Here is a 14637-nt window from a genome sequence, read left to right as displayed (position 1 = left end):
ATGGTTATTCTTTACATAAATACATTCATATCTACAGTTGATTATTTAATAGGTGTTAATTTCGTTTTGAAATTACAAAAGCTATTAATGACTCTTATATTATCTGGTAACATGTTCCATAACTTGGGTCCACGTATTTCCATTTGTCGTGCCCCTGTATCAGTCCTCGATCTCTTAACATAAAGAGAGTTTACTTCGCGTGTCACGACACCTGATGTGGTCCCTACAGTTTGCAAGGGCATTAACCATTGCGGATAATTTCCATGAATGAGCTTGTAGATGAATACACATGTATCATAACTGCATTTAGGTTCGACTTTTAACCATTTTAATTTTTGGATATGTGGGCTAATGTGATCACGTTTACTGATATTACCTAATGCAACTCTTGCAGTAAAGTTTTGTAATTTTTGTACTTTTTACATTTGGGTTTTGTTAGTCGAACCCCAAATATTTGAACAGTAGTTAATAATGCTTAGAACTAGAGTTTGCACAACCATGATTCTAGTTTCAGTAGTGATTTGATTTTTTATGTGATTAAGATATACTAGGGTGCCCATTACTTTCCTGTGTATCTTGTCAACGTGTTGTTCAAATGTCATGAATTTGTCTAAGTGTACTCCTAGATTATTCACTGAAGTGTTCGGCTTGATAGAGAAGCCTTCAAATTCTATGGTCGTGTCATTGGGAATTTTAGCTATATTCTGCCGGCTACCTATAGATATACATTGATTTTTATGTGGATTTAGTTTAAGGCCATTAGTGTCAAAATGTAATTTTGCTTGTGTAAGGGTATGTTGAGTGTTTCTTATTAATGTATTCAAGTTGTTTACAGAGTCACTATGAAGAAACTGTAAATCATCGGCGTACTGCACCAGAAGGCAGTTATGAGCTATTGTTGATAAATCATTTATGAAAATTGTGAATAGGATCGGACCTAAAATGGATCCTTGTGGAACACCAAAAGGTACTTCTTGTTTTGATGACATACAATCATTGATTCTTACCGATTGGGTCCTTGCATCTAAATAACTTTTAAACCAAAAGGTATCAATTTTATGAATTACTAATTTGTTGAGGAGAATTTCATGGTTAACACTATCAAAAGCCTTAGAAAGGTCGCATAATGTGAGCAAATTTACCTGATTATTGTCTATGTTATTATAGATCTCATCAGTAATTTGTAGTAAAGCTGTTTCAGTAGATAACTTATTTCTGAAACCATGTTGCGTTTTAGATAATAAGTTATTGGCCTCCAGGAAACTCGTTAATTGATTTGCTACAATTTTTCAAGAACTTTAGATAATATAGGGAGTATAGTGATAGGGCGATAATTATTCACATCGTCTATATCCCCCGACTTGAAAATTGGTGTTACTATACCATGTTTCCAAAGCGACGGAAAGACACCAGTGACCAGAGAGGTGTTAATAATGACCGTCAAATAGTGTGCAATTGCGGGTAGACTATCTCTGATAAAGCGCAAAGCAATACCGTCTGCTCCTACAGCATTTGTTTCGCGAAGGTGTTTATTACTAAAATTATTGTTTCTGCGTCTACTGGTTGTGGTCTGAAAAAAATTAGTTGTAAACATTGCCCTATCTGTGTTTCGTTGTAATGTAGAAGCAGTTGTTTGTTCATAAGTTAGTTTTCCAATTTTTGAAAAGAAGTGATTAAAATGTTCTGTGTTTTGTATAGGACCTGCACAATCACTAGTGAGCTGTTTGTTTTGAGGCACTAGTGTTTTAAGAGAGACAGAGACAGAGAGAGAGAGAGAGAGAGAGAGAGAGAGAGAGAGAGAGAAAGACAGAGACAGAGAGAGAGATGTATACGCGACTGGGCGCTTTTATTCAAGATAACTTCTCTTGAAATCTCTGCAGTATCTTTAACAAATATAGCGACTTCGGATAATTGGTGTGAAGGATTCAAGGACGTATTCGCTCGACCGATACATAGGAGAACCTCAATTATATTCACATTTTGTATAGGGATCGTTATATCACCTCGATTTTTGCAGTTAATTAACGTGTTTTACTGAAACTATCTATCACTCCCATATATCACGCTCCTTTGGTTTGAAGTAAATTGTCAATAGCGTTTTTAATGCTTGCAGAAGTATCAATAGCATCTTCATCGAAATTGTGATTTTTAAAGAAAGGTTTTTTTCCGGCGTCTCTGATTATGATATAAAAAAAACTCCCCCCCCCCTCTCCATGCGTCGTGTATGCATATGATGGAGGGAACATGTACTTTACTTCATCTCTTCCTTTTTTGTTGTTGTTTTTCCTTTCTTTTTCACCTTTTCTCCTCCTCCTTTTCCACCAGCACCTCCTCCTCTTTTTCCTCTTCCGCTTGCACCTCCTTCTCCTCTTCCTCTACCACCAGCACCTTTTTCTCCTCCTCCACTTCCACCAGCACTTCTTACTCCTCCTCCTCTTTTTCCACCAACACCTCTTCCTCCTCTCCACTTCCACCAGCACTTCTTTCTCTCCCTCCTCCTCTTCCACCACCACCTCTTACTTTTCCTCCTTCTCCACCTCTTCCACCACCACCTCTTTCTCTCCCTCCTCCTCCTCCTCTTCCACAAGTGCCCCTTTCTTTTCCTCCCCCTCCTCCTTCTCTTCCACCAGCACCTCTTTCTCCTTCTCCTCCTCTTCCACCAGCACCTCTTTCTCCTCCTCCTCCTCTTCCATCAACACCTCCTTCTCCTCCTCCTCTTCCACAAGTACCCCTTTCTTTTCCTCACCCTCCTCCTTCTCTTCCACCAACACCTCTTTCTCCTCCTTCTCTTCCACCAACACCTCTTCCTCTCCCTCCTCCTCCTCCTCTTCCACCAACACCTCTTTCTCTCCCTCCTCCTCACTCGTCGTGTATTCCTCTTTCCATCATCAACATTGCCGTAATTATGTAGGAGTCCAACCGGTGTAGCGGCGGCGGCGAAGGCGGCGTAGGCGGCGAGGGCGGTGGAGGCGGTGGAGGCGGCGAAGGTGGCGTAGGCGGCGAAGGCGGTGGAGGCGGTAGAGGCGTTGAGGTTCCCGTGCTGCGCTTCCTCAATTAAGTACGTTTATCGGGGTTCATCGGGGGGGGCGGGGGGAGCTGACACTGTTGCTACCTCCTTGCACCTTCCTTCACCAGCCGTGAGTGACGCTATTATTTCCGCTAGGTCGCCGTTGGCCTCATCATCGTTTCCGGTGTGAATCGGGAGTATCCTCGTCGATCCTCGGTGTTTCTTCTTTATCAGTGCTTCTTTATCGTTCTCTCTCTTTCTATTATTTGTTATTTTCTTCTCGTGATTGTTTACCGAATGGTCTCTCAACTCTGGCCTTGGGAATTGGACAAAATTCTTTAAACGCGACGGAACTCATCCCCTCGCGAGTAGCCCCGTGGGAGCGGATGCAACTGAAGGCAGAATAATTCCCTTTTCGATTCTCAGTGTTTCTTCTTTATCGTCCCTACTCATGTTCTCTCCATTGGCGATTCTCAGTGTTTCTTCTTTATCAGTGCTGCTCATTTTCTCTCTTTTCTCTCAACTCTGGCCTTGGGAGTTCAACAAAATTCCTTAATCGCGATACTGTTAAGGGTACAGTCAGACAGACAGATAGAGACAGAGACAGAGAAGAAGAGAGAGAGAGAGTGTAATACTCACGTACCCATATATATATCCACACACCATCACACACGTCACCCTTAACCGCACCCCAGGGACCCTGACACTCGGGGCTAGGCCTTCGCAGGCTTCCCCTCTTGATACCATATATGGGCCCTCGGAGAGTCGCCCTTTTCCCCTCTACTATTGCCATACATAGTCTATATTATATCGGCCGGTTTGTTAGAATTGTGCGAGGCCCGACCCAAAGAATATTCGTATATTTGACATGCATAGATAAAGAAATAGATGCATATTCATCAGTTTAGACATGCATATCAACCCGGTAAATAGATGGTTAAATGTATATCTATCAGTTATATAGACAGATATGCCTTTATTTCTGCATCTGTATTTATGAAAATTTATTGGGTCGGGCCTGGCACAATTTTAACAAACCGGCTGTATATCCTTACAATACCCTATACAATTATACTATCCCACACGTATCTTCCGCCCAGACGACATTCCACAAGTCTTCCACCTTGTGACATTCCTCCGCTACACAGACACAACATCTTCTCTCTCTCCCGCTCTCTCTCTCACTCCTAGTACTCTGCAAGCACGCTGACTGCCCACCACACTGACGGCGCGCGCACTGTCAGCGCCTAATCATAATGCACTGTTTAGTTTCTCACTGACTGTGTTCCTGCCAGGGTCACCGCACGCTCTCCCTGCCACCCTCAGTCTTGTTATGTTCCACTGTACACAGAAACACCATCCTCTCTCTCTTCCGCTCTCTCTCACTCCTAGTACTGTACGACACCTCTTCAACATTCCACGATAACTTGTATATAACTTGGGTCGCCTGAGTGAGACAGACAGTCAGCCACCACCCGACTGATCGGACTGAACCTCTGGTCATCACCTGTACCTGGTCTCCCACAATAAACCCGTCAAGCAAAGATTCTCGGTCTGTCTAACCAACGCAAGATTCTGTCTCACGCTAGACGCGATTCTGTCTGCGCCATCATCGACTCGGCTGCGTTTCGAGAGAGAGAGAGAGAGAGAGAGAGAGAGTATGAGAGAGAGAGAGAGAGAGAGAGAGAGAGAGAGAGAGAGAGTATGAGAGAGAGAGAGAGAGAGAGAGAGAGAGAGAGAGAAACTAATTCTTCCTCATGAGAAACACCAAAAACTTCTTCCCCGCTCAAGACCTGTAATATATACCGCGGTATGAGTTGCTTCTTACCAATCAATCTTATTCGAAAGATTTCTTAGGCACTTTGGTGTGAATAACCTCGGCGGAAGGGATCGCTTGACCTCGCTCCCTAAAACACACCCTAAAACACACCCCACAAACAGTGAAGAACAGATATCTTTCCTACTTTTCGAAGTGTCTCTATATATCCGTGCGAATTATTTCTGAATATTGGTTGGTTTTGTTAGCTTATGCACTTGGGCCAAGATACGACATCTGAGCGATCTATGCCTTCTATTGTTGTATGTATTTACGATATTAGGCAAAGCATCAGTGTATGTCAGTGTATTTTTGAGGTTGAGATGCCGATAGATTTTACCCCTAAGATTCCTGATGGCTCTTTCCGCTCGAGAAACTCTTTAATTTCCTGATTGTAGTTGCTATAGAGAACAATTTTCTTTTCCTCTACATATCTTTTAAAATCTTATAAAAAAAATCGAGTGAAGCTACAGAGAACAATTTTCTTTTCCTCTATATACTTTTTAAAATCTTATAAAAATTCGAGTGAAGCTATAGAGAACGATTTTCTTTTCCTCTATATACTTTTTAAAATCTTATAAAAAATCGAGTGAAGCTACAGAGAACAATTTTCTTTTCCTCTAGATATCTTTTAAAATCTTATTAAAAAAAAAATTCGAGTGAAGCTACAGAGAACAATTTTCTTTTCCTCTAGATATCTTTTAAAATCTTATAAAAATTCGAGTGAAGCTACAGAGAACAATTTTCTTTTCCTCTAGATATCTTTTAAAATCTTATAAAAATTCGAGTGAAGCTATAGAGAACAATTTTCTTTTCCTCTATATACTTTTTAAAATCTTATAAAAAATCGAGTGAAGCTACAGAGAACAATTTTCTTTTCCTCTAGATATCTTTTAAAATCTTATTAAAAAAAAAATTCGAGTGAAGCCATAGAGAACAATTTTCTTTTCCTCTAGATATCTTTTAAAATCTTATAAAAATTCGAGTGAAGCTATAGAGAACAATTTTCTTTTCCTCTAGATATCTTTTAAAATCTTATAAAAATTCGAGTGAAGCTATAGAGAACAATTTTCTTTTCCTCTAGATATCTTTTAAAATCTTATTAAAAAAAAAATTCGAGTGAAGCCATAGAGAACAATTTTCTTTTCCTCTAGATATCTTTTAAAATCTTATAAAAATTCGAGTGAAGCTACAGAGAACAATTTTCTTTTCCTCTAGATATCTTTTAAAATCTTATAAAAATTCGAGTGAAGCTACAGAGAACAATTTTCTTTTCCTCTATATACTTTTTAAAATCTTATAAAAATTCGAGTGAAGCTACAGAGAACAATTATCTTTTCCTCTAGATATCTTTTAAAATCTTATAAAAATTCGAGTGAAGCTACAGAGAACAATTTTCTTTTCCTCTATATACTTTTTAAAATCTTATAAAAAATCGAGTGAAGCTACAGAGAACAATTTTCTTTTCCTCTAGATATCTTTTAAAATCTTATTAAAAAAAAAATCGAGTGAAGCTACAGAGAACAATTTTCTTTTCCTCTAGATATCTTTTAAAATCTTATAAAAAAAAAATTCGAGTGAAGCCATAGAGAACAATTTTCTTTTCCTCTACATATCTTTTAAAATCTTATAAAAAAAATTCGAGTGAAGCTACAGAGAACAATTTTCTTTTCCTCTATATATACTTTTTAAAAATCTTGTCATAAAATTTCAAGTGAAGCTATAGAGAATAATTTTCTTTTCCTCTATATACTTTTTAAAATCTTATAAAAAAAATCGAGTGAAGCTACAGAGAACAATTTTCTTTTCCTCTATATATACTTTTTAAAAAAATCTCGTCATAAAATTTCAAGTGAAGCTATAGAGAATAATTTTCTTTTCCTCTATATACTTTTTTAAATCTTATAAAAAATTCGAGTGAAGCCATAGAGAACAATTTTCTTTTCCTCTAGATATCTTTTAAAATCTTATAAAAATTCGAGTGAAGCTACAGAGAACAATTTTCTTTTCCTCTATATACTTTTTAAAATCTTATAAAAAAAATCGAGTGAAGCTCTAGATAACAATTTTCTTTTCCTCTAGATATCTTTTAAAATCTTATAAAAATTCGAGTGAAGCTACAGAGAACAATTTTCTTTTCCTCTAGATATCTTTTAAAATCTTATAAAATTTCAAGTGAAGCTATAGAGAACGATTTTCTTTTCCTCTAGATATCTTTTAAAATCTTATAAAAAAAATCGAGTGAAGCTACAGAGAACAATTTTCTTTTCCTCTATATATACTTTTTAAAAATCTTGTCATAAAATTTCAAGTGAAGCTATAGAGAATAATTTTCTTTTCCTCTATATACTTTTTAAAATCTTATAAAAAAAATCGAGTGAAGCTACAGAGAACAATTTTCTTTTCCTCTATATATACTTTTTAAAAAAATCTCGTCATAAAATTTCAAGTGAAGCTATAGAGAATAATTTTCTTTTCCTCTATATACTTTTTTAAATCTTATAAAAAATTCGAGTGAAGCCATAGAGAACAATTTTCTTTTCCTCTAGATATCTTTTAAAATCTTATAAAAATTCGAGTGAAGCTACAGAGAACAATTTGCTTTTCCTCTAGATATCTTTTAAAATCTTATAAAAATTCGAGTGAAGCTACAGAGAACAATTTGCTTTTCCTCTAGATATCTTTTAAAATCTTATAAAAATTCGAGTGAAGCTACAGAGAACAATTTTCTTTTCCTCTACATATCTTTTAAAATCTTATAAAAATTCGAGTGAAGCTACAGAGAACAATTTTCTTTTCCTCTACATATCTTTTAAAATCTTATAAAAATTCGAGTGAAGCTACAGAGAACAATTTTCTTTTCCTCTATATACTTTTTAAAAATCTTGTCATAAAATTTCAAGTGAAGCTATAGAGAATAATTTTCTTTTCCTCTATATACTTTTTAAAATCTTATAAAAAAAATCGAGTGAAGCTACAGAGAACAATTTTCTTTTCCTCTATATATACTTTTTAAAAAAATCTCGTCATAAAATTTCAAGTGAAGCTATAGAGAATAATTTTCTTTTCCTCTATATACTTTTTTAAATCTTATAAAAAATCGAGTGAAGCTATAGAGAACAATTTTCTTTTCCTCTATATACTTTTTAAAAAATCTCGTCATAAAATTTCAAGTGAAGCTATAGAGAACAATTTTCTTTTCCTCTATATACTTTTTAAAATCTTATAAAAATTCGAGTGAAGCTATAGAGAACAATTTTCTTTTCCTCTACATATCTTTTAAAATCTTATAAAAAAAAATCGAGTGAAGCCATAGAGAACAATTTTCTTTTCCTCTAGATATCTTTTAAAATCTTATAAAAAATCGAGTGAAGCTATAGAGAACAATTTTCTTTTCCTCTATATGTACTTTTTCTAAAATCTCGTCATAAAATTTCAGGTGAAGACACCCGAAAACGCACCGACGCACCCAAGTAATTACAACAATTAACCCACATTACGGTTTATCATTATCCAGGGGCATCCTATGCATCCTCCTAGCGGTGCATTTAACATCCTTCTGGCGGTGCATTTAACATCCTTCTGGCGGTGCATTTAACATCCTCGCATCCTGTAAGAGCCGAGAAAACCGAACTAGGATATGCACATCCACCTGGTCCTTCAACCGTACTGACCATACGTAACCGTCTGGTGACCAAAGGGTTAATGATCTGTATTGGAGTTGAGTTCTCGCGGCTAAAAGGTCGTCCCTTGGTCACTTTCTTCGGAATGCGCCTGAGAAAGGGGGTAGAGAGAGAGAGGGAGGAGGGAGGGAGGAAGAGAGGGAGGGAGGAGGGGATGAAGGAAGGAGGGAGGGAAGGAAAAGAGGAAGGGAAGAAGGAAGAGAGGGAGGAAAGGAGGAAGAGAAGGAGGGAGGGAGGGAGGGAGATAAAGAGAGAGAGAGAGAAAAATAAGAGGGAGAGAGAGAGAGAGAGAGAGAGAGAGAGAGAGAGAGAGAGAGAGAGAGAGAGAGAGAGAGAGAGAGAGAGAGAGAGGGAGAAGGGGGTAGACAGAGAGAAAATGAAGGATGAAGGAGGAAGAGGAGGAAGAAAGGAAGGGGGGAGGGAGGGAGGGAGAGAGAGAGAGAGAGAGAGAGAGAGAGAGAGAGAGAGAGAGAGAGAGAGAGAGAGAGAGAGAGAGAGAGAGAGAGAGAGAGAGAGAGAGAGAGAGAGAGAGAGGGAGGGAGAGAGAGAGAGAGAGAGAGAGAGAGAGAGAGAGAAGGGGTAGACAGAGAGAGAATGAAGGAGGGAGAGGAGGAAGAAAGGAAGTGGAGGGAGGAAGAAAGAGATAGATAGATAGATGGAGAGAGAGAGAAAGACAGACAGAGACAGAGACGGACAGACAGACAGAAAGAAAGAGAATGAGAGAGAGACAAAGAGAAAGAAGGGGTAGACAAAGAGAGGGTATTAAAAATGTATTTAGTGAGCTCACACCTCGCCATCGCCCTCAACCTTGCCATAGGCCTCCAACAATATACAAATATTCTACTGTTTATCACCGGCGCCAACGTGTCCTGCGCTCCATGACAAGCAATTCCGACCCTTAGCGTCAATCCCTCTACTTTATAACTACATGGAAACTCGTATCTTATATAGACTCAAATTGTTCCTCAGAAAATGTACTGTCTGTATCACTGCTTCTGTAAGCATTATTATTGTACATACTCTGGTTATCAATTGTTCAGGAAAATTTTACTTTGTAATCATTATTATTGTTCATACACTGGTTATTAATTGTTCAGGAATATTCTAGCTTGTAATCATTATCATTCTACATACTCTAGTTATCAATTGTTCAGGAATATTTTACTTTGTAATCCTTATTATTGTACATACTCTGGTTATCAATTGTTCAGGAATATTCTACCTTGTAAGCATTATTATTGTACTTACTCTGGTTATCAATTGTACACGAATATTCTACCTTGTAATCATTATCATTGTACATACTCTAGTTACCAATTGTTCACGAATATTCTACCGACATCCCTTCTTGTCATGAAGCTTTTAGTCTTGTAAACATCCTAACTCTTTTTCTCACATACCAAAGTACATAAGGTATCCCTTGTTTTCTTCGCCACGAAATCATCATGTGACCATGTTTCTAAATTTGTGTTCATTCATATTCTTTCATGTTTTCCATTATGGTGTGTTTAAATGTGAAGTTTGTTCATAGCACTCGCGGGTTTAGCAGGGCGAGGAGGAAAGAAGGGGGGGGGGGAAGAGGAAGTGAGAGAGAGAGAGAGAGGGAGAGTGGGAGAGAGGGAGAGAGGGGAGAGGGGGAGAGGGGGAGAGGGAGAGAGGGAGAGAGGGAGAGAGGGGGAGAGAGAGAGAGAGAGAGAGAGAGAGAGAGAGAGAGAGAGAGAGAGAGAGAGAGAGAGAGAGAGAGAGAGAGAGAGAGAGAGAGAGAGAGAAAGGGGAGAGAGAGAGAGAGAGAGAGAGAGAGAGAGAGAGAGAGAGAGAGAGAGAGAGAGAGAGAGAGAGAGAGAGAGAGAGAGAGAGAAATAGGGCGTAGACGGAATGAGGGTGAAGGAGGGAGGAGGGGAGGAAGAGAGTAGAGAGAGAGAGAGAGAGAGAGAGAGAGAGAGAGAGAGAGAGAGAGAGAGAGGAGAGAGAGAGAGAGAGAGAGAGAGAGAGAGAGAGAGAGAGAAAGAAAGAGAGATGGAGAAAGAGAGAAAAAAGGGAGTAGACAGAGAAAGGGTGAAGGAGGGAGAGAGGGGAGAGCGAGAGAGAGAGAGAGAGAGAGAGAGAGAGAGAGAGAGAGAGAGAGAGAGTGAGATGGAGAAAGAGAGAGAAAAAGGGAGTAGACAGAGAGAGGGATGAAGAAGGGAGGGAGAGAGAGAGAGAGAGAGAGAGAGAGAGAGAGAGAGAGAGAGAGAGAGAGAGAGAGAGAGAGAGAGAGAGAGAGAGAGAGAGAGAGAGAGAGCGTGAGATGGAGAAAGAGAGAAAAAAGGGAATAGACAGAGAGAGGATGAAGAAGGGAGGGAGAGAGAGAGAGAGAGAGAGAGAGAGAGAGAGAGAGAGAGAGAGAGAGAGAGAGAGAGAGAGAGAGAGAGAGAGAGAGAGAGAGAGAGAGAGAGAGAGAGCGAGAGAGAGACAGAGAGAGAGAGAGAGAGAGAGTGAGAGAGAGAGAGAGAGAGAGAGAGAGAGAGAGAGAGAGAGAGAGAGAGAGAGAGAGAGAGAGAAAGGGGGGAGGGAAAAAAGGATTGGAAGAAAGGGGGAGTGGCTGCGTGGAGAAATAAAGCGCGGGAAACTGAAATGAGCGGGATGTGGTGTGACGTCGAATAAGCTCCTCCCTCAGCGCGCTCTGAGGCCTGTGATTGGCCGTTGGGTTAAAGGCGTCACTTATGCCACGCCCCTTCGTCGGTCTGGACAACGTCCTCCCGGGAGTCGACCACATGTTAGTTGCTAAGCACAAACCGTTGTGCTAGGAGTTGAGGTGTGGGGGTCCCTTACACAAATACCAATTATTTGAACTGTAAAATAATGTTAGTGTAGGAGTTGGTGTCCAATCTTAGGTGTTTGTTATACTTTCTAGTGCCGGATTTAACTGCAAGATTATGGATATTCACAGTTTTCTGGAGGCCGAAATTGGTGAGTTGAAATACTTTATTTATTACCCACGTGGTAATTCTACCAAAAACTCATCATTTTAATTCACTATTACTTCAAGACATTTTGATTAGGACTGACGTGCACTATTTAGCCCCGGTATTTGCGGAGGAAATGCAGTATATCGGGGACATACCGACAAAATTAAGAAGTACAGTAGTAAGAGGACTGGATTATGTAAATATTAACTGTATAGGGACCAGACAAGGAAGCTTCATCTCTTACAATTCCCAAAGATCATAATAAAACCCTTTCAAGTGCCCTAAAACGAAGGTAAGGATAAAGCTTTATATATAAACCCCTCTGACTGTTATTACGTTCAAAGATAGCCGAGACTTGTTCCTTGGGCCACTAAAGCAGCATTGCAACTTGAGTTTCGTATATTACATTCCTTTCTCGTATTTTTTTTTGCGTTTTTATATGTACCTTTTCTGTGAAAATAGACTGTCCTTATCATAGAGCCTAGGTAGAAAACAGGGCCCATGTAAACCCTATGTCAACACGTGGTGTCATGAGGTCCCGGGAATCACACGTGCAGTCCCATACCTATCCTTATATTCTCTTTAGACATAATGAATGCATATTGTATATTGAAATATTCTACAATATTAACTTATTCTCTCCAATTCATCGATAAAAAACAGTGTTGTTATAGAGAAACCCCGTTATATAATCTCAACACGGAAGTTAGTCATGAAATTGTATATTGAAATGTTCTACAATGTTGACTTATTCTGTCCAATTCATGGATTTAAAAACATTGTTGTTATATAGAAACCCCGTTATATAATCTCAACACGGAAGTTGGTCATGTGGAAACGGTCGCAACCATATTCGTCTGGGAGGCTTTCTGTCTGCACGCGATCTTTCCCTCATGTTCAGACGGAAATGTAAAAGGAAATGACGGAAAAAGTGGTAGTGTCTGACGGCTCTAATTACAATGACGTCACTGTTATATGACCTTGACTTTGATGTGTAGTACATTTATTTTTTTCCAATAATTGATTTTTACGGTTGCCTACTGTGATTTAGGTGCTTTTTTTTTTTGCAATAATTCATTTTTACGGTTATCTACTGTGATTTAGGTGCTGGTATTTTTTCCAATAATTAATTTAACTTGCCTACTGTGATTTGGGTGCTAGTTAGTATTGACGATGTACCTACGGAGAGATATAAATAACAAAGACTGTGCAATACCAAGAACCCATTAGAGCAGCGTTTGGGCTAACCTAAGAGAGATTTTGGGTGGCTTGCTTACTCATGCTTGAACGTCTGTGCTTTGTGGTTAGTTTTAGAGATGCGAGTGACTATTCGTTCAAGGACTTCTCGATAGTACTTCTCAAAAACCGGTTAAAATTGGTATATTTGTTATGAATTCTTGCCATACACGTGTCTCACTTGTCATGTCCATTGATTTCTTTGGTGTATGTTTTGGTATTTGGTTTATTACGGTTTGTATACTCCATTTTCTGTATTACTTATTGTGTTTCTCAGCTATAACGTAATAGGATTAGTTTTCCCGTAATTTTACACGAAACCTGTATTTGTTTTGTAATTTATTGTCTTTAAAAATGGTTGTATCTGTCATCATTTTTTTTGTTGTTGTTATTTTAGATTTATTTTTTCGCATGATTTTGTTTTTAAAACTGCTTATATCTGCGTACCTTTGTAAAAAAAAAAAAAAAAAAAAAAATAGAAGCTGTTATTTTCTTGAAAAAAATTACCTGTAACATGTAAACACCGTTGCATAGTTAACATGTACTCCACTACAGTTAATAGGCCTATTTAATCACACCTGCATTTCGTTGCAATATTTACAACAAGCCTATTACCATTGCTTCCTACGAAGGAATGAAGAAAACGGAAGAGATTATATACCTATTTTCATGTTTTAAAAAAGGAAGATGAATATAACATTTTCTTCAGGTTGGGTGGTTTTGTTCAATGCGGTGTGTGGTCATAGTCATCTCTCTCTCTCTCTCTCTCTCTCTCTCTCTCTCTCTCTCTCTCTCTTTCTCTCTTTCTCTCTCTCTCTTTCTCTCTGTCTCTCTCTCTCTTTCTCTGTCTCTCTCTCTTTCTCTCTGTCTCTCTCTCTCTTTCTCTCTGTCTCCCCCCCTCTCTCTCTCCCTCCCTTTCCCTCCCTCCCTTGCTCCCTTACCCCCCCTCACTCCCCCCCACCCACCCACCCCATTTCCCCTGAGTGTGCCCATGACGCGGCGGAGGCTAATTAGGAGGCAGGTGTATGTTTGCTTCCGCCCCCCCCCCACCCCACCCGAGCGTCAGGAGTGAAGAGCGAGGAGGACAGCACCTGCGTCCGCTCACGAAGGCAGCTGTGGTGGGGAGTCGAGTATGAGGGGAATCGTTTCACATTTTCCATGTATATCGGATGAGGTTTTTTTCCGGAATATCGGAGTTTTTTTTTGCGTAATATCGGGGAAGGGTTTCTGATTTTGCAGAATATCGGAGAAGGGTTTCTGTTATTTGCGTAATGTCGGAGAAGGGTTACTGTTTTGGGGTAATATCGGATGAGGGTTTCTGTTTTTTGTGTAATATCGGATAAGGCTTTCTGTTTTTTGTGTAATGTCAGTTAAGGTTATTTTTTGCGTAATAACGGATGAGTTTTTTTTGCGTAATATCGGAGAAGGCTTTCTGATTTTGTGTAGTATCGGGTAAGTTTTTTTTTTGCGTAATATCGGATGAGGGTTTCTGTTTTTGCTTAATATCGGGTAAGGGTTTCTGTTTTTTTTCGTAATATCGGTTGTCTCTGTTTTCGGGTTAATGTTAAGGTTGTTATGACCTGGTTACTGTCATCGACGGATCTTCATCTCGACGGTAATGTTCTTGATATAATTTATGACCTCTCAGATCGCTTTGCTACCTGGGAGGTTACAAGAGGGAAGGGGGGGGAGGGGGAGGGAGAGAGGGAGGGACAGATGGGGGGGGGGGTGAGGGAGAAAAGGGGAAGGGACAGATGAGGAGAGAGAGAGGGGGGAGGAAGAGAGAGAGAGGGGGGGGGAAGGAGGGAGAAAGAGGGAGGGACAGGTGGGCAGAGAGAGAGGGGAAGGAGAGTGAGAGAGAAAGAAAGAAAGAAAGAAAGAACGAGAGACAAAAATGACAGACAGACCAAAAAAACGATTAAAAAACGCGGGAGATGCGTCTGTGCC

The 14637-nt window shown here is 39.3% G+C and overlaps 1 protein-coding gene across 1 annotated transcript in view; it reads left to right on the top strand.

Moving 5' to 3' along the window:
- The first annotated feature begins 11270 nt into the window (after nt 1-11270).
- Nucleotides 11271-14637, top strand: part of LOC113807232 (uncharacterized) — a 27263-nt gene continuing 23896 nt past the window's right edge. The window contains exon 1 of the mRNA XM_027358446.2: nt 11271-11455. Within this exon, the coding sequence (XP_027214247.2) occupies nt 11422-11455 (34 nt within the window). The 5' untranslated portion in view covers nt 11271-11421. The remainder of the gene's footprint in view (nt 11456-14637) is intronic.

Source organism: Penaeus vannamei, chromosome 37 (assembly GCF_042767895.1).
Source record: "Penaeus vannamei isolate JL-2024 chromosome 37, ASM4276789v1, whole genome shotgun sequence".
NCBI classification, from domain to species: domain Eukaryota; kingdom Metazoa; phylum Arthropoda; class Malacostraca; order Decapoda; family Penaeidae; genus Penaeus; species Penaeus vannamei.
This window is presented reverse-complemented; position numbering and strand designations above follow the sequence as displayed.